We start from the raw sequence: 20,476 nt of genomic DNA, 5'->3' as shown, positions 1-20,476 counted from the left end.
CTCAAAAAGGATAGAACTGCCATTTGGAAATAGGGAAGAGTTTGTAAATACGTGGAGCTTTCTAAAGGACATTTTTGTACTGCTTGAAATCATTATCTCAAAGATAGGAAGGTTAATGATTGCAAAGGTGTGTTCACACACCTGCTCATTTGCTAACATCCTGGGGACATTTGTTATCATTTTCTCCAATTATGATTTTTTTCTTATTTTAAAGAATAACAAATCTCCTCCATCCTCTTTTTCTCCAAAGTTTGCCACTGTGCAAAGAATCATTAGGTAGCAGATGTTACCGTACCCTCGGGAGAATTGAGATGTCAGCAAGAGAAGGGAGAGATTGGCATTTGTGATTGACCTCCCAGCCAACTCATGGATGGGTAAGCTTCTTTGTGGCTGTGAGTCTATCAGGAGCCAGAGTAAAGCACTCTGGGATGACAAATGTCAAATGGCTTATCCTTCCACAGACATTCCTCTTTCCTGAAAAGGTTGCTATGGTGGATATTAGGCTGTAATTGTCCTGTAGAACAGAGGCTGCTGATAAGGTTTCTTTATCAGTTGCTATCAAGTGGAAATCTGTGAAAGCTACGTTTGTATTCTCTTTTTGCATGCATTGTTACTTCATGTCACATACGCAAACCTCTGGAATTAACCAATCTACTTCCCATGTTCCCATGCCTTATGTTGTCCAATAAACCACTCTATTTCATGAACTATCTGATTCACACAATAATGTAAGACAATGGCTGAGTCTCCTCAATTAACGAATTACAAATAACTTGCTTAATTTTAACTTAATCTAGCTTAATTTATGTGTAGCAGCAGACACTACACAAACGCCACTCTGAAATACTGTAAAATATTTTCATGAGGTTGTCACAAGTGACAGCAGGAGGTTACAGGCCCCAACATATCTGAAAGATGTCGAGTTTTTCTATAACTTGTATTTTAGATTTAAAGGAAGGCATCAGAAAACAGGCTCTAAATCTTGTGAGGTACCCATAGAAGAACAACCACAACAGATGGAGAACTGCGGTGCCAAGTTAGAGAACAATTATGGAGAACTTGAGATCACCAAATATGTTGTTCTTCTTCACCCCTCCTAAATTGTGGGAATTGCCAAAGGTAATGTGGGTAATTGCAATATTAGGCATGTGGGTGCATGAGTGTTAGCAATTTTGTGTGGTTCTAAGTGGTAGGAGACAATACACAAACTATGGTTATGGCAATGCTGAACCAGGTTCTACTGGATTTCTGGCTTCTGCTGGGCTTGGTAAATCTCCTTTCTCCATCCCAAGTCAAAAATCCAAAAGTTGCCACTTTCAGTTTTAAAGGAAAGGATCATTCTTTGTGGTTCGAGGGAAGGTTCTAGAGCGCTGTGAGAAATATTTTGTGGGACCTGTCTACACTAGATGCAGCATAGAGGAATATTCATATTGCCTACTTTAAGAGAAGGCAAAATACTACTTTGTTCCTATGGTCTTCAGTTTTAGGATTTTCCAGCCCAACCAGTATGGCCACTGGAAAGACATTTGTGGCAGTGGCATTCAAAATATCTGGAAAGCAACTGGATGTCCTCGTCCAGTCAACCCTAACTAAATGAAACTCTTTCTCGTGTTTCGGGATAATGATGAACCATTCACTTGCTCAAAATGTGGCATTACCTTTCCCTGATAAGTCAAGTTCTGAAATATCCTGGCCTCTGTCATCTGACAGCGTTGCCTTATATTCACCTTGGTCCTTTTTGGACAGCTAGGAGAAAAATACGGTAACATTATTGTGACATGAAAATTAATAAAAACCATTTATAATCAGGCTACATTCCCTCTATCAGAAAGCAAATTTCTTTTGAATTTTGTCTGAGCAGAAACGACATGAGGAGATTCCCAATGTGGGCCTAGCAAGTTGAGGCAATTATTGTATTCGTACTTTTAACACCTTCCACTTCAAATGAACAAAGCTGCCTATCACACTTTTTAATTCAAAAGGCAATCTTAAGTGAGCATAATCTATATAAATCACAAATGACTCGATAAAGCTCAGGGATTTACTCATTTTGACAGAAAGGCAATCAGGTATTAAATGCTTATACAGAAGCACTTCTGAACATGTCTTCTCAGTTTCTGTTTACATCCATTATTATACATTTTCATCTAAAACAAGAAATTATCTAGCAATTGCCACCTTGTAAATGAACTGGAGAATGCATCCATGTAAGCATAGTTATTTGGAAGCCTTGAAATCAACAATAAATTTCAGTTATAATCCAGTCAAATCTTTTAGCCCCAGTGATTTCAGTTCTGAACTTGAATATAAATTTTATTTTTCCAGAGAAATCAATTGATAATACATGTGGGGGAGGTGGAGCCAGCTGTCAAACGGAATGGCTGTGTTGAGATGCCGCTCCGAATGAGCGTGCCGATCTCACAGCTGTTTCTCTGTTCCCGGTGGGTTTTTTAAAAAGCCCCAGATCTCTCGGAGGGAGATTAGAAGCAGAGGTGCCCAGCTGAGCAGCTCAGGATGGCGGTTCAAGCTGCAGAAAGCAGGAAAGCCTAGGAGAGAGCCAGGTGAAGGAGACGGCCCATTATGGCAGCCGTGAAGAAATGACAGCTGTCAAAAATAGTGGTGAGCCAGTGGGACAGCAATTCATCTAACCTGGCAGAAGAAACACTCAGTGAACTCTTGTAAGTTTTCCGGATGGTGAAATCTTTCCGGAGAATTTCACAGAAGAGAAGAGAAGAGAAGAGGCCCCAGAGCAAAAGGGGAATTCATCTCCCCTGTCAGATAAGGGCGAGAAGGAGACAGGGGAAAAAGAGATCTGACCTTAAAGCAATAGGCTCACAGGCTGTAAGGACTGGAGATCCAGGGTGGTTTCTCTTTCTGGCTCTTGCAGTAAAGCCAAGAAGGAGTTTAAAAAAAAACAAAATAAACTTGAAGAGTGACAGCGCGGACTGAGCTGAGAGAGCGGACATCTTGAAGAAAAACTAACGACCAATTAGCATCAAAGGAGGGAAGAGTGATACACATAACTTAAGAAGTGAACTATTTGTTTCAAAAAGTTTCTAAAACAAAAGGGATAAATGGTAATTGTTTTGAGAATTTAGACCAATAAGAATTAATTGAATATAACCTATGGTATGATTGATTTGGAGGAGACTAATTAGGAACAAAAAGGTTGAATTTTTAAGGAGGGAGAGAAAATCTATTTCTCCCCTTGTATATAATAATATTTATAACTGAACTGACTGTGAAATCTGGTTTTTATTGTTAAAGAATTGAATAATATTGGTTATATTATTGTTACATGTTTCTATATAGAAAAGTTAAGACTGTTTGGAATATAGATATTTGAAATTGATTAATAATGATTATTATGTTTTAGTGTAATAGGTGTAATAGGTTGGATATTGTGTTAGCAACAAAATCTAGCATTGTTAAGATATAAGGCACTAGTGATTATAACCTTGGAAGAACAATAAACTCCCCAAGTGTGGTGGATGGAAAGACAAAGATTGTGTATAAGTGGGAGGGTTGGCTGACGTCATTTAGAAAGATGACAAGCATCCCAAATCTCACGAGAGTTGGGACTGGAAGAAGGCAGATGACCCAAGCCGCATCAGCAGAATTAAGCCAAGCAGGGCAAAGATCTATAGAGGAGATGATGCCGCGGGAGACAGCAAGCTCACTTAAAGAATACAAGCAATATTACAATCCATGCAAGAGGTTATGTTGAGAAATCATGAGGATTTAAAAAGAGAAATAGGTGAAATAAGGAATGATACTGGAGAACTCAAAGAGAGGATGGGAGCAATGGATGGAAAATTTGAATGTTTTCAACAGCAAATATTGAAAAATGAACGGAAATTATTAGAAATGGAGGATAGAATGAATAAGGAGGAAAGAAGAGTAGATGAAATGAATGAAAAACTTTTGCAAGCAAATAAAGAGTTAGAAAAAACCATTATACTGCTTGAAACTGAGAAAGCAGACCACTATTTAGGTTTCCAAAACATGAAGGAAGAGAAGGGGGAGGACCTCCCAGAAATGATGATGGACTTGCTAGCAAGGGCCGTAGGGACAGGGAAAGATGAGATGGCAAATGAGATTGATGAAATATATAGAATTCACACAAATTATGCGAGAAGAAATAACTTACCCAAGGAGGTACATATCAGATTTGTGAAGGTCAATTAGGGATGAGATTTTGCACAGAACAAGGGACGACCTAATAGAACATAGAGGTAAAAAACTAATTGTCCTCAAACAAGTCCCTAGGAGGGTAAGAGATCTGAGAAGGCCCTACCAACGTATTACATCAAAATTAATAAGACAAAATATTAATTTTAGGTGGCTGATGCCAGAAGAGATTATGGTGATCTGGCAAGAAAAGAGATATAGGTTAGATTCGATTGATAAAGCAGAAGAGTTTTTCCAGCAGCATATAGGAAATGAAGATGAACTAGAAGAAAGAGAGTTAAGAGAAGGGAACAATGCAGAGAGATATAATAGAAAGACACGGGAATCACAAGACAAAGAACAGGAAACAGAGAGAAGAGAAAAAATGAGAATGCACCATGACAACAATGATGAGTGTAGACACAAAGAAGTTAAGGAAGATAGACCGACAAGGGCAACAAAATCAAAACAAAGGCAGTAATATAGAAGTATTAACAGTATTATCATTAAATGTGAATGGACTAAACTCCCCAGCTAAGAGAAATATTATTTTGAATAAGCTCAGTAAGAAAAATTTAGATATAACAATTCTACAAAAAACTCATATAAAGACTCAAGATCAGGATTTATTAAACTACCCTAAGTTAGGAATTACATTTGTATCACTTTCACAGCAGAAGAAAGGAGGTATTGTGATATACGTTAAAGAAAGAATCCCAGCAAGACAAATTTATCGACATGAGGAAGGTAGAATATTGATTATTGAAATTTCCTTGAACAAAAAAAGGTTGCCCTGGTAGGAATTTATGCCCCCAATGAAAAACAAAGACAATTTTATAAGAAATTGCACAAGGTTATTGTTGATATGGATTATGAGAATATTTGTATAATTGGTGATTTTAATGCAATTACAGACAGAGAATTAGATTATAAGAGTGAGGAAGTTAGGAAACGAACCAGGAGAATATTACCCGGTACTTTTTTTTCAAATGGTGGAGGAATTAAATATTCAAGATATATTTATATTTATATTTATTTGATTTATATACCGCCCTTCTCCCGAAGGACTCAGGGTGGATATTGAAGATATTGAATGAAAAGCAATTTACATACTATTCAGGGCGGTATCAATTGTGGTCTAGAATTGATATGGTCTGGACAATGAAAGAACTAAATTCAGATATTGATGATACTTGGGCAGATCATAATCCCATTGTAATTAAATGGAAAGAACAGAAGACAACAACAAGGAGGTGGACTCTTAAAAAGGCAATCCTAAACCAAACAGAATTTAAACATAAGATGGAGGAACAAATGCGGACATTCTTCCAGATAAATAAGAAAGAGGAGACTAGCACTCAAAATTTATGGGATACGGCCAAAGCAGTTATGAGAGGAACTGCAATTGCGTATATGGCCAATGAATATAAAAAGAAAAGGCAATATCAAAAAAGTTTAGAGGATGAACATAAAAAATTAGAATTAGAACTACAAAAAACCCACAATGTAGAGATTTAAAGCAACAGTAGGATTTAAATAAGCATAAATTGAATATTATAGAAAAGGGAGAATTGGCACAAAAAATAAAAAGCACTAGACAAAATTTTTTTGAGCAGGCAAATAAACCTGGGAGATGGCTGGCCTATAGGTTGAAAAAACAAAAAGATCATAGATGGATTAGTAAATTACATAATCAAGCAGGGGAGATAGTACATCAAAATGATGGGGAAAAATCGGTCACGTATGAATTCTATAAAAATCTTTATAAAGAGGAGGAAATGATCACTGAGGAAAAAATATCATAATATCTTATGAAAGCAGACCTACCGAAGGTTTCAGAAGAATTTCAAAATATATTAAATAAAGATATAACAGTTCAGGAAATTATGGAAGCTATTGAAAAACAAAAAAGTAATAAAACACCTGGCCCTGATGGACTACCGTCCGAAATATATAAAAACTTCCAAGAACTTATGGTCCCAACACTATTGGATTTATTTAATGAGGTACTAAACACACCAAAAATTCCAAACTCATGGAAAGAAGCAATCACCTCACTAATCCCTAAAGAAAACTCTGATTTGACCTGTATTAAAAATTATAGACCCATTTCTTTACTGAACATGGATTATAAGATTTTCATGACTATAATGGCAGAAAGATTTAAAAAATATTTAGCGGAATTTATTCATACTGACCAAAATGGCTTCTTGCCTAAAGGACAAATTAGACATAACGTCAGGATCATACTATACATCTTAGAATACTATGAATAGCGAAAAACAAGTGGCATTAATTTTTGTTGATGCTCAGAAAGCCTTTGATAATGTCAAATGGAATTTTATGTTGACTGAACTCAAACAGATGGAATTCGGAGAAAAATTTATAAATATGTTTAAAGCAATCTATTCCAAGCAAGAGGCAAAAGTAATCATAAACGGAAAATTAACAAATAGCATTCAAATCCAAAAAGGTACAAGACAAGGCTGTCCACTATCTCCTTTATTATTCATTCTTTCTTTAGAAGTACTCACAAGAATAATCCGAAAAGATAAGATGATTAAAGGATTAGAAATCAGAAAAGAGACATTTAAATTACAGGTTTATGCGGATGATTTAGTTTTCCTTTAGAATCTGGAACAAGATTAATACAGGTGCTAGAAAATTATGGAGATGTTGCAGATTAAAAATTAACAAAATTAACAAAGAAAAAACTAAAATGCTCGTTAAAAATATGCCCAACTTACAACTTACAAGAGACTGAGTTAGTAGAAAAAAATTGACATCCAGACATCTAAAAGAGTAAAGTATTTGGGGATCCAACTATCAGCAAGATGTACTACACTTAAAAGAGAAAATTATGATAAATTATTGGACCAAATTATAGTAGACCTAGATAGATGGAAAAACTTGCAGCTCTCTTTTATGGGAAGAATAGCGACGATCAAGATGAATATACTGCCCAAATTACTCTTTTTATTCCAATGTGTACCAATTAAATTAGGTAAGGATTTTTTTGAAAATTTAAATAGAGTTACATCTAAATTTATCTGGCAAGGTAAAAAACCGAGAATCAAGTTAAAATTATTACAGGATGCAAAGGAAAGAGGAGGGCTCGGCCTCCCAGATTGGGAAAAATATTATCAAGCAGCAATAGCAGTATGGATAAAGGATTGGATACATTTAAGGAATACAAGACTACTAGCCTTAGAAGGTCATGACATGCAAATTGGGTGGCATGCTATAATGTGGGATGGAAAATATAAGGCTCATCATTTTTTTCAGAATCATCATATTAGACGGGCACTATTAGATGTGTGGATAAAAATTAAAAAAAATAGCTATATAGAAATTCCCAATTGGCTATCTATATTAGAGATTTTTATGCACCCCAAATTTATAAATCTAGGAAGCCGCCCTGAGTCTTCGGAGAAGGGCGGGATATAAATGGAATTAAAATAAAAATAAAAAAAATATAAAGATCTCTTAGATGAAAATGGAGACCTGAAAAAAGAGAAAAAGATTATCAGAAGATGGTGTAGAGTTGGAATGGTGGGCATACTTACAAATACAGTCATGAAACAGAAAAGATAAAAAAGAACCAGGGATAAAATTAGAGCATACACAATTAGATAAAATTCTTCTAGGAACAGAAGATCGATTGATAAAAAAAGATATACCAATATTTATTAGAACAGGATTTATTAGAAGAACAGGTAAAAGAAACAATGCTAACCTGGAGTAAAAATTTTCGTTATAATATTGACTTAGATAATTGGCAACTACTATGGGATAGAAATAGGAGGTTAACGCTAGCCACCTCCTATAAAGAGAATTTGTACCAGATGTTTTATAGATGGCATCTTCCCTCTACAAGGTTAGCAAAAATAGATAAAAAAATCTCACCAATGTGCTGGAAATGCAGAAGGCTTCCAGGGACTTATTATCATAAGTGGTGGGAATGTTCAGAATCGAAAAATTTTTGGCAGCAGATTAAAAAATGGTTGGAAGAAATATTACAACAAAACCAGAATTTTTTTATTAGGGATTATTAACGATAATCTCAGTAAAGCATCTCTCTACTTATTAGTACATATCTTAACCGCAGCAAGACTGGCATATGCCCAAAAATGGAAAAGAAAGGAAACACCCACTGAAGAAGAAATAATAGATAAAATTTTATCCTGCGCTGAAATGGACAGGTTAACCCTAGAGATCAAAAATAAGAACGAAATGGAGTATTATGAAATTTGGCAAAATTTGTACAATTGGTTAGAGTTAAGGAGGATCGCTGAGATGAAGATTGTTTGATTGGTTGATAATGTAAGGATTTTTTATTAGCATCTATATAATGGACATAACTGAAAGATACGTAAATATGACGCTGAGGACTGAATGACAGTTTACTAAAAAAAACCCGACCAGATCTTATATGTACATTTTTTATACACTGTCCTGTTATAGATTGTATTTTAGGTTTTTGTTATTTCTTTCTGTAACATAAAATAATGCTAATAGTAGTGTTGTAGTTAGGGAAGTTGAATCATGTCCACTTTTGTTTTTAAATGTATATTTAATAAAAAAATTAAAAAGATAATACATGTGAGTTTGGTTAGATTATATCTGTAATTAGGACTGATCTAAGAATGCATGAACAGCAAGTTTCTATCTTTTTCCTTCCTTCCTTCCTTCCTTCCTTCCTTCCTTCCTTCCTTCCTTCCTTCCTTCCTTCCTTCCCAAAGTCAAATGTTTCAAATGAGGCCATTAAAGCAGTGTTATGCAGGAGTTACAACATTTTGTAATCAAAAGAAACTGTACATATTGAACAAAAAGAGAAGTTTAAAAGTTTGGGAATATCTGGGGATCTGTTAAATAGGGTAAAGATCTTATTTTGCTCCATTAGCTAGACCTTTTTGATAATGAGGAAGCTAAAAGTCAATAAAAGTATAGTTGTAAAAATTGGCTAAGGTTAAAAGGAAATCATAAAGCAAATAGAACTGCTTTTGTACCACTGAAGAAAGAGTATCCCGAAAATAAAGCTAAAGAACAAGTAAGCCTGAAGACTGATATCCAGAGAGTTGAAAGAGGTGTCACAGAGCTCTTTTGCCTCTTTTAAATAGGCTCTCAGAATGTTTGTTGTTTCAAAAAGGCAGGCAAACATTTTGACAGAATTAAAACATGGTTCTCCAAGTCTGGTTGGCTTTTATAGTCAAGTACATCATTGTTATTAAAACTTTGGTAAATCCAACCATTCTCTGTCGGTATTGAGGGCAACATCTTTATCCACAGTTAGAACAGGAGGGCTGTCCATCTTTTTACATATCTGCCTTCATAAAATTGTAACATCATAACACTGGAGAAGACCTTGGAAGTCTCTTAGTCTAACCTCCTGCCCTGATGCCATCCAGGACAAATGGTTGGCCAATTTTGTCTTGAAACTTTCAGTGAAGCTGTTCCATTTATCTGTCACTTTCAGGATATTCTTCCTTAATTTCAGGTTGGATCTCTTTCTGATGAGCTTCCACCCATGACTTCTTCTCCTGCCCTCAGGTGCTGTGGAGAATAAATCAATCCCCTCTTCCCTGTGACAATCCTTCAAGTATTGGAAGACTGCTAACAGGTCTCCTCTGAACCTTCTCTTGATTGGGCTAAACATATCAAGTGTCCTTAGCAATTTAGCTTCCAGATGCCTTGTTATCTTTGTAACTATTCTCTGCACACTATCTAGGGCCTCAATGTCATTTTTGTAACGTGGTGACCAAAACTGGATGCAGTATTCTAAGTGTGGCCTCACCAGTGCAGTATAGAGTGGCACTATCAGTTTCCAAAATCTTGATGCTATTCAAGGATTGTGTTAGCTTTTTTGGCAGCTGCAGCACACTGCTGGCTCATCCTTAAAGCCTTCATTATGATGTCTTAACTTCCTTAAGTTTTAAGTTATTAACACAATGTTTTTATTAATAACTAAAAAGTTATTGTCTATCCTGGCTGACATTTGTTTAAAAATATAACCTGCACATGCAGTGGCCTGGGAAGAGGAAGCACTGAATATTATCAAGAATGAAACTTTTACTTTTACACTTCCAGACTATCCAGGCAATACAACTCTATGCTGCTGAGCTACCCAGAGGCACAGTTAGGTCCATTGTATTCATACCTTTGGAATAGTCAGGCAGCAAATGCCTTTTTGCAAGTCGGGTGGCTCTTTGACATCCATCCCAGCTCCATCTCGGTACCACTTCATAAAAGTCTCCTTCTTGGTATTTGCCACCTGAATAAGGACAACAGTAAACACAATGAAAAATCCCATCCCAAGAGCCAGATGGTTCTCTGTGGCTTGTGTCCTTGATCAGTCAAAAGAAATCCTACATTCCCCCCCCCCCCAATTTTGATTTCAGGTGGAAGGGAAGGGACATCTGTGTAGCAGTGAATAAAGTCACTATTTTATTTTAAAAACTGAATTCTTGCTTAGTTGTATAGATGTATGTGGAATTGCTCCTCTCAAAAAACAACAGCAAACTTCAGAAATTATGCAGCAAGGTTGTGAGGTACGCTCTATGCAATCTTTATTTTAAAAATACAATATTCCTGCATCTCTGGGTAAATGATCCTGCAGCTAACAGACTTAAAAAAAGAAAGTTTGAATCAGCAGGTGAGTTCCTGTTTCTCCCCAACTACAGTACTGTTTTGTGGCTTGTGGTAGTACCACATGGTCTTTCAAGGATCATCTGTTTGTCTCATAATTACAGTTTAGTCCACTGATATGTGCACTTGATCGTGTTATGAAGGCTGTGGATATTGCTCTGTATTCATTAACATAGCTCTGTGATCAGCAATTTTGTTTAAATATAGATATAACCATGGGTCTGAGGCTAACTATTGCCCATCAGAAGGTGGGAAAGAGACAGAAAGTGAAACACCCCAAATTCTGATAATTAAAGGAGGACTGAGGAAAATCTGAACCTTCTAAACTTTAAAATAAGTACAGGAGTCAAGAATCTCAGTTAATCAGATAAGGTCCCTTTCAAAAGGTATGAAGTATTTTAGTGTGTATATACTATATGTATGTGTTTGTATGTATGTGCACATGGGTATATGCACACTTTTAAGAGATATTTAGCATTAAATATAGACAGAATTAATACTTTGGTGCTGCAATCCAGAATTTTTTTTTTTGCATTATTCTATTGTACTTAATGGGACTTGTTCGGAGATAACAAGCACATGATTATACTGCAAATATGCTTAAGCCTGATTGGCATAATCATGAGTTCATTTGTTTTAGCTTATTAGTTTGTTTTGTTGTTTCTGCAAAACAGCTCCAAATTACAAAATGTTTCATAAATAAAGAGCATACCTTTGCTTTAAATTCATACTCTCGTTGCAAGAAATGACATATGTGGCCCTTCGGGAAGCAATTTTGTTAAAATACATCCAAAAATAATTGTTCACCTTACACAGCAGCAGGACTTCACATTCATCAGAAACCTCCCAGTGCAAATACTCCTCAAAATGAGGACCTAGGAGGGGAAAAATGTAGATATACCATATTCAAATCTTCAGAGAATTAATAAATGTGACAGGAAAAATAAATCTGGAAAGAGATTGTTCATTAAGTGAATACACCTGGTTTGTCCATTCAAGAAAGCTACTTATTAAGTGAATGGAATCCTTGGATTTGTGAGCAAAGAAAATTTGTAGGACTGTTCCAGTTCTTCAGCAAAGATAAATAAGTGTTTTAGAAATGTTAACTTTCTATAAAGACTTAGTAAGAACGTAGCTGGGTTCATTATTCCAATACTAAAAGAAAGATGTTAAAATTGCAATCCCATAACCAAAGTGTTTTTTTCAGCAACTGGATCTGTTGAGGAGGAAGTCATCGTATGTTGAATACTGATTTATCAACTTTAGAAGCTCCTACAGTGATGAAAGCACCACTGTTCAGGATGAAAAAAAGAGAGCAAAACATATTCTACACTCACCCAAGTTAGCCCTGAATTATGAACTGAGGCAATGTTAATTCTCCTTTATATCTCAGAAAGTCCAACTGCAGGATCCCAAAAATCTGAATGTATTGTATTGTTTTTCTCTGGATTTGGGATGCATATATTATTGCAGTTGTGTGTATCAAAATGCTGCATGCCAGAAACCTTGGGTACTTTCCAGAGATTCTGTTAGAAACAGAACTATTGGCACAACACTTCAGAGAGCTCCTGATGTCTAGGGTGGCACAGGAGATCAGGCACAGGTCACAAGGAAAATAAAAGAGGTTCCCTATTATTGACATATAAGAACTGGAAAAATGTGTAGATGGATAGGCTTTGGAATGGGAATGGGAATAAAATAAAGCAGATGAGCAAACTCTGAGGTTCCAGGTTCACATGGAATCCCAGACATTCCCAGCTATCTTTAAACATTGGACTGATAATAGTTTGTAGTGTCTTGGGTGAAAAGGCATGATAATTAGTGAACACAGATTAGAGAATATTATATACATAAATTATAAAGATTAAAGAAACCAGAAAAAGTTCTATTTTGGTTCCATCCAGCAGTTTCTCCATATTAGTCAAAGGCCAAAGACAATCCTCATTCTGGGGGAAAATGCACAGTCTTTGATTAAATTGTGGTAATTTAACATTTATCTTCACAAAAGTATCCATGAATAAAGTACTGGCTTTTTAAATACAAAACTCTAAGCAAAATGTAAGGAAGGAAGGAAAGAAGGAAGGAAGGAAGGAAGGAAGGAAGGAAGGAAGGAAGGAAGGAAGGAAGGAAGGAAGGAAGGAAGGAGGGAGGGAAGAAAGAAAGAAAGAAAGAAAGAAATTTCTAAAATATAGGGGAAACTAAATGCATGTGAGACAAGAAAACAAAAAGACAGAGTGCCAAATATTTTTGCTGCACTGAAAAAATATTGACTTGGAATTATATTTTATATAATTAAGAGCCTTGGTGGAGCAGTGGGCTAATGCCTCCTTAAGTAACACCAGCTGCCTGCAATTAGTGCAGGTTCTCATCCCACCAGGCTCAGGGTTGACTCAGCCTTCCATCCTTCCGAGGTAGGTAAAATGAGGACCCAGATTATTGGGGGCAATTAAGCTGACTTTGTAATAATGCCGCTTGGGGGGTGTATGAAAGCCCTAATAAGCAGGCATATACATAGAATGAAGGCTACTGCTAAGCTTGTAAGCCGCCCTGAGTCTTCGGAGAAGGGCGGGATATAAATGGAATTAAAATTAAAAATTAAAAATTAAAATTAAATTATATATTCTGCATGAAGCTCCTATATTACTTTTATTTTTGTGTTCCAAAAAAGAGTTTGAGAGCAAATCATAATCCAATGTTATTATCACTAAACTGCTTGCCTTATGTTAACAATGGCAAATGAATAGGGTGAAGCAGGAGGAAACTGAATTTATTTGCTACAGTATGGAGATATATTAGAAATTAATCAGAAAGAATATAAAATTGACAAAAGTATGTAATAACCAAATTAAATTCAGCATACGGGCTATTATTGCTTTCTTTTGTATTTTCAATTGTGCAAAGATTTGATTACTATAAAGTGTTATGTAAACCTCGCTAATCCCAGTGTGAATTAAGGATGTGTGTTTTTTTTATAGAATGTTCCTGCCATGAAAGAAACAAAAAAAGGAATATTATTCTCCAGTTGATCCCATTTTACCTTGTTTCCTCAGGAATTCCTTTCTCTGCAATTGGGCCTCAGCCAAAACAGCCTTAAAAGCTGAAAAAGGACACAAGAGGAGGAATAAACGGATGAATCAGATATTCCAAAAGATTTTTTAAACTTATCATATACAATCCAGGTCAAAACATTTAGGCCACTTACCATCACCAATGAGAACCAAAGAGGATTGACCCTTGGCTTTCCCATCTTGAAGTTGAACTGTGTAGGTACCTTCATTTTCAAGAGTAAAGTGGTCCATAACCATCTCAATAGTGCCAGTTGCATGGTCACACTTAATCTTATGTGTCTGGAAAATAGATAGGTCAAAGATGATCTGAGGCATAGGACAGCTGCAGCTGAGAATTGCCACAGAATGAAATATGCTGGCACAATGATTGAAATCTTGGAGACGAAATTAACTCAGTGGGAATTATAACTACAGTACCTTAATCTCTCTTAAGGAGTAGACAGAGTTTAACAACTGGGTCTTTTATATTTATTTTTTATTCATCAAACAAAAATTACAAATGTGAATAAGCAAAATAAGAAAATTAAAATGTGACAGGGATGATAGGCAAATTAGTGCACTTAGGCACGCACCCTTTAAGGACCTTTTAAATATGAAGAGAGGTCCCAAGGAAGTTAAAAATGGTTGCATCCTATGGATCACATCTATGGATCTGTCCGTACTATCTGCCACTTCTATAACAGCAGGCACTCACTATGTCTCAAAAAAAAAGATTTACTTATCAGGTATTCCCCTTCACTATCTCTACACATTCCTTGTTTAGATGGTATGAGAACGAAGACCTGCTTCAAATGGCTACTGCAATTCTACAGTGCCCCAGGCTCCATTTTAGATACTTGCACAGCAGGGAACTGATGCATGCATATGCTGTGCAGCATTTGTTTAATCTTATGTATGTGAAAAACAATCATAGCTATCTTGGTCCACAGGGAAAGAAATCCATGACAAAGGCACATAAAATTGTTCCCCGGAAGGGTGTTAAAAAAAAATCCGGCAGGAATCCTGCTGGGAACAAAGGACAATTTCTTTCCTCTAATGAATCTGTGATAGGATAAATACTACCCAAATCAAAACTGAATATTCAGATGAGGATGTAGGACGGAAGCACTCTTAGTGCTTGGACCAACTCTGCTTTTAATAATAGAATAAAAGCAGAGAATCCTACCAAACTCCCAGAAAAGATATTCTGTCCCTAAATTGATATAGAAAAGAGAAATATTAACCAAGAACGTTCACTCGGAAGGGACACCAAGTCAAAATGGTGGATGCAACCAGATAATCAAAGGTCTACCTCTTATTTAACAGACACTGAAAACTTCTTCTAAGATAGAAAATGGGTGGGGCTACATTGCTGAGTCACACCCACAGTTATGGAAATATCGACCACCCTCTAGGGCAGGGGCCTCCAAACCTGGCAACTTTAAGACTGGCTGAGGAATTCTGGGAGTTGAAGTCCACAAGTCTTTAAGTTGCCAAGTTTGGAGGCTCTATGGGAGCCTCTAACCTTAACTGTACCCTTTCTACACTGGATGTGGAAAGTTTTGGCCACTAGTTATGGTTGAGTTATAATTCCCAATAGGACTTGCTGGATCAGCTACTGAAATAGAATGCCGGGAGGTGTAGTTCAACAAGCTATGGAGAGCCATTGGTTCTCAGTCTTAGCCAAAAAGAAACATACAATTTGTTGTTCATGTGATGTTTGCATATAATACTTTTCCTATTTTATAGCCACAGTTCCTGAGATAAAAACTACCAGCTAGAGATATTAATAAAATTCATCTTCTTTTAATGATACATTTTTATTTTAAATATATATTTCAGAGATAAAATAATATATAGGTAAAGGTAAAGGTTCCCCTGCACATGCGTGCTAGTTGTTTCCAACTCTAGGGGCCAGTGCTCATCTCCGTTTCAAAGCTGAAGAGCCAGCGCTTGTCCGAGGACATCTCCATGGTCATGTGGCTGGCATGACTAGACACCAAAGGTGCACGGAGCGCTGTTCCCTTCCCACCATAGTGGTCCCTATTTTTCTACTTGCATTTTTACGTGCTTTCGAACTGCTAGGTTGGCAGAAGCTGGGACGAGTAACAGGCGCTCACTCTGTTACGCAGCACTGGGGATTCGACCCACCAAACTGCCGACCTTCTGATCAACAAGCTCAGCGTCCTAACCCACTGAGCCACCGCATCCCTCAAAATAATATATAGTACTTCGAAAATAAAAACAGTGGCCCTGATGCTAAAGCTTTTGTAGCATTGCCAAAAATATAGAAGTTAAAAAAGAAAGGGTAAATTAAGAGTTTATTCGCTCTGGGAATGCAAACAACAAAAATCAGCTACTGTCAGTCAGGATTAGGACTCCACTAAGAGTATGAACAGTGAGCAAGTTACAATTTTCTAATGCAGAATGTTTCTTGTTTAGACCTGTCTCTATATAATAGAACAGTGAAATGAAATGAAAGAATATTTTATAAGACCTAAAAAGCTTTTCATGTAACACTAGCATTATAAAACCTCTTCAGTGAAGAAAAAGGGAAAAATGTATGTGCATTTTTAAATATACTGATGCTACTAAACCCATTTCTATTTGTACATTTAATTCCAGGCATTCACTGAGTTGGACTCATCTAGGAAGCTGACTGAGCTGACCTTGGCTGAAAGAAAGAAGCTAAGCAAGATGAGATGGAGACAGCTGTAAACTAGAATGTTAATTTTGGGGAAAATGCCCCAAAAGAAGGTAGTGGCGAGCCATGTTCATATTGTGAACAGAAAAACTATTTGACTATGCCTCTGAAGTCATCGGGAGTGGAGACCTTACTTGGGTTGAGAGGAGGGATCAGTTTAAAAAAAAAATTGGAATCTGCATTGTACTCTAAAACATTGAAAGAGAAGGAATGAAAGGGAAATGACCTCCTAGTTGGTCCTATGAAACTTAGAGGGAAGCAGAACACCTTGCTCTTTATAGTAAAAGGAGCAAGAGCTACTTCTTGTATAATGTAATGAAGAACCGGAGGGTGCAAATGAGGACGCCAGAAGCAAGACTGTCCTCTCTTTGTTAAAACAGTGGTTCATGCTTTAAAAATACTGCTTTGCAAAAAGTTATCCATACCCCTCAAGGGCAATAAGGGAAATTATGCACTATAAGCACAGACATCTTATGGACTAATGTGATTGCCCTCCATCTTTAACACTGTCTACTGCAGAAAGTTAGGAAAAGTGAAGGAAGGATAGAAAAATGAAGCTGGGGGCAAATTCTCAGCTTCTCTATTAGCCAATTCCCACCAAGCAGGTTGAGCACCAGCACCTGACATTTTCACCAGATTCCTCATGTCCTCCTACCTAATGTCCATAATTAAAGCACATCTTCCTAATGCTACAAGAAGAAATGATTATTTTCCCACATGTTCCTGGGGCAGATCAGTCTTCTGGGGCATTATGGGAAAGGTTGATGTCAGAATATTTTTGGTGTCTGCCTCTGCGGTACCTTCACTAAAATGAAGGAAAGGCCCATCAGATCTTTTCACAGAGGTTCTTGGATAAGAGTTTGTCTTGCCTGTGCAACCCATATGTGGCTGGTGCTACTCTGTATTCCTAACAAACATCAACGTTATGTTATTTCCTCTATCCTGACATTACTGGAAGGCATTTCTCTAATTAACAGTTAGCACCTGACATGTCAAAGTCATCCCTTGGGCAATCCACCACCCATTGGACATTGAATTGTTCAGATGCCAAGCAAAGCCCTACCTTTTCCAAAAAGGCATTTAATCTTAATTTTTAATAAGTTTGCAGGTAGTGCTCGACTTGCACCCATTTGTTTAATGACCATTTGATGTTACAACTGCACTGAAAAACAGGTGACTTATGACTATTTTTCACACATACAACTGTTAGGTGATCAAAATTCGGATGGCATATCCCATCATATTTATGATGGTTGCAGTGTCCCAGGGTCATGTGATCACCTTTTGGGAACCTCTGACAAGCAAAGTTAATGGGAAAGCCAGTTTTACTTAACAACTGTGTTACTGACTAAACAACTGCAGTGATTCACTTAACAACTGTGGCAAGAAAGGCCATAAAAACGGCGAAGCTGAATAACTTTTGCTTAGCAGTGGAAATTTTAGGTTCAGTTGTGGTTGTAAGAGGAGCTTTTTAATGCTGCCATTTAAAACATCTTCATGTGTGATTGCCTTTTTAAAAAGTATATGTTTTGCTCAGTCATAATATCACTAAAGATATTTGCCACATAGGTGGGAAATTAATTAAATTGCAAACAATTTTATAAAGTCATGCCTATTATCTGCATTTCATACATATATATATATATATATATATACAATAAAATTTTGCATTCTTTCATGACTGAATTGGACTACTTCTCCCAAGTTTGCTTTATATCATCCACATTTTATACTTACATCATTATTGGAAACTTCATTATCATTGATTACAAATCGATAGGTGGCCTCAGATGAAAGGCTCTCCGTCTGAATCCAGAAACGCACTTCTCCTTTGTCCAAAATCTCATAGGCTAATTCAGACTTCAGAGGAATAGCTGGAAGAAAACAGCATATATAAAGCAACTCTGTGAAGACCTATCCAGAACATAAGTGCCAGTAGCTTGACGCTTCTAAAAATCGTAACCAACACACAACAGAAATACAATGAAAGCTTTGCAACTTTTCCAGTGTATTTTCACAGGTATGTGGAGTCTTTGATGCTTTCTGAGCTTAGTGATTTTCTTGCAGATATTTCATTACCCAACTAGATAACATCAGCATTGATGATCATCATCATCCTCTCTGCACTTGTGATGTTACCGAGCCGAACTGGCATAGTGGTTAGAATGCAGTACTGGAGCTACTTCTGTTGATTGCTGGTTCCAGCATTTCAGCAGTTTGAGTCTCACCAGCTCAAGGTTGACTCAGCCTTCCATCCTTCCAAGGTCAGTAAACTCAGATTGTTGGGGGCAATATACTAACTCAGTAAACCACTTAGAGAGGGCTGTAAAGCACTATGAAGTGGTATATAAGTCTAAGTGCTATTGCTATTGCTACTACCTAGTTGAGTAACGGAACATCTGCAAGAAAACCACCAAGGATGCCACAATTCAACCCTGAGCTACAAATATTCTCTTCTGCCTGTATCACAGGTATTTATTAAAAAAACATTCTGCACAATTAAGGACACAAACTTCACCTGCATTTATTTCACCATTTACAGCTCTTAAATACATAATCCAACAAATATTGGATATATTCCATATGACTCCATTCATCCAAATACATTTGCAATAGTGAAGAAGATCTCCCTTAAACAGAAACTAATATTTGCATTTAATTAATAGAAGGATAAGCAAGCTGTTCTACTAAAAAGGTTTTTATTGCTTAACTTCAATCACCGTGTACAAATGCATTACTTCAGGGACTGCGCATTAGATTCAGACCTCCTACTTACTTGGATTCTTGACTTCACGGCTTAGCGTCATCAAACGTTCAAGCTCTGAAATGAAGAGCAAATTTTAACCTATTGTTTTAATATATGTTGGTTGTCAAACTAAACATTAATAAGAATGTATGAGTCCATGAAATACCAAGAAACTTTAGAATAAAGGAACACAAGTCTGAAAATTCAAGCTTTGAAAGACAGGAGATAAGAAGAGGCAAAGTTTGGATTCTGGTATCATGACAAAGCATCCTATGATGGAATCAAACCTTGATGATAAACTATCTTGTGACAGAATCAAGCTTAGCTGCACCCCCATCCCATGTATTCCCCTTGGATAAAACCTGAAGGGGCACTACCTTTAAAGATTCATTTTAGTAGTATCATCCAACCACCAAATGTGTAATTTTAATTGTGGTCTAATGGAAACAAGCTACCATTCAACCATTGCTTTCAAAACTGGATTATTAAAGCAACTATAACTGATGCTGGCTATAGCTCAAATAATGAAGCAAGAATTTTTGACCTTCTTACAGCTCCACTAAAAAGTGAGGAAAATACAATAGTTCAGGAAATGTAGACACGTTCACATGCTAAATCATAGCTTATCATAATAATCCAATGCAACACAAGTTTAAAAATAATGGCCCACATTTTAATGATAAAGAAATGCACTAAAATGTAAATATGAGGTAAAATATCCACAGGTTCTATATCTTGCTTTATCTGCCAACATAATTCCATAGCCTATCATTTTAAAAGGGGTCTCATTTCAGCAAAAGCATGAAATCTGGTGAGGAGCAAATGTTTTTTAGTGTATGTAGTAACTGTCAGTAAGCTCTCACAAAAATTGTGCAAAGCACCGGAGACTAGGATTAGCTCGACTTAACATATTAGAATTGCTAATAAAGTCTCAGGAAGTGGAAGTAATTGCAGGGTCTGCCAATTTTCAAATAACAAAATGAAATGACAAAATTAACTAGTGTAACACTGAAGAAACGAACAAATGTTTAGCTCTCATTTCTATCTTTATTAGAAGCAAGCCAGCCCATTTAAAAGTTTTATTATCTATAGAAACAGAGAGATATTACTCCCCATGAGATACAAAAGTTGGTGAAGGTTGGCTTCGAATACAATAATGTCTTG

At 36.5% G+C, this 20,476-nt stretch overlaps 1 protein-coding gene across 1 annotated transcript in view; it reads right to left on the bottom strand.

Moving 5' to 3' along the window:
* MYOM2 (myomesin 2) overlaps nucleotides 1-20,476 on the bottom strand; it is a gene marked incomplete at both ends in the record, with an annotated part of 84,471 nt that overhangs the window by 14,199 nt on the left and 49,796 nt on the right. Inside the window, 8 exon segments of the mRNA XM_083350171.1 lie at nucleotides 1,659-1,746; nucleotides 10,328-10,441; nucleotides 11,623-11,690; nucleotides 13,853-13,912; nucleotides 14,018-14,162; nucleotides 18,304-18,440; nucleotides 19,343-19,387; nucleotides 19,479-19,485. Of these exon segments, the coding sequence (XP_083206297.1) occupies nucleotides 1,659-1,746; nucleotides 10,328-10,441; nucleotides 11,623-11,690; nucleotides 13,853-13,912; nucleotides 14,018-14,162; nucleotides 18,304-18,440; nucleotides 19,343-19,387; nucleotides 19,479-19,485 (664 nt within the window).

This window comes from Vipera ursinii (genome assembly GCF_947247035.1).
Source record: "Vipera ursinii genome assembly, chromosome: 1".
Taxonomy (NCBI): domain Eukaryota; kingdom Metazoa; phylum Chordata; class Lepidosauria; order Squamata; family Viperidae; genus Vipera; species Vipera ursinii.
This window is presented reverse-complemented; position numbering and strand designations above follow the sequence as displayed.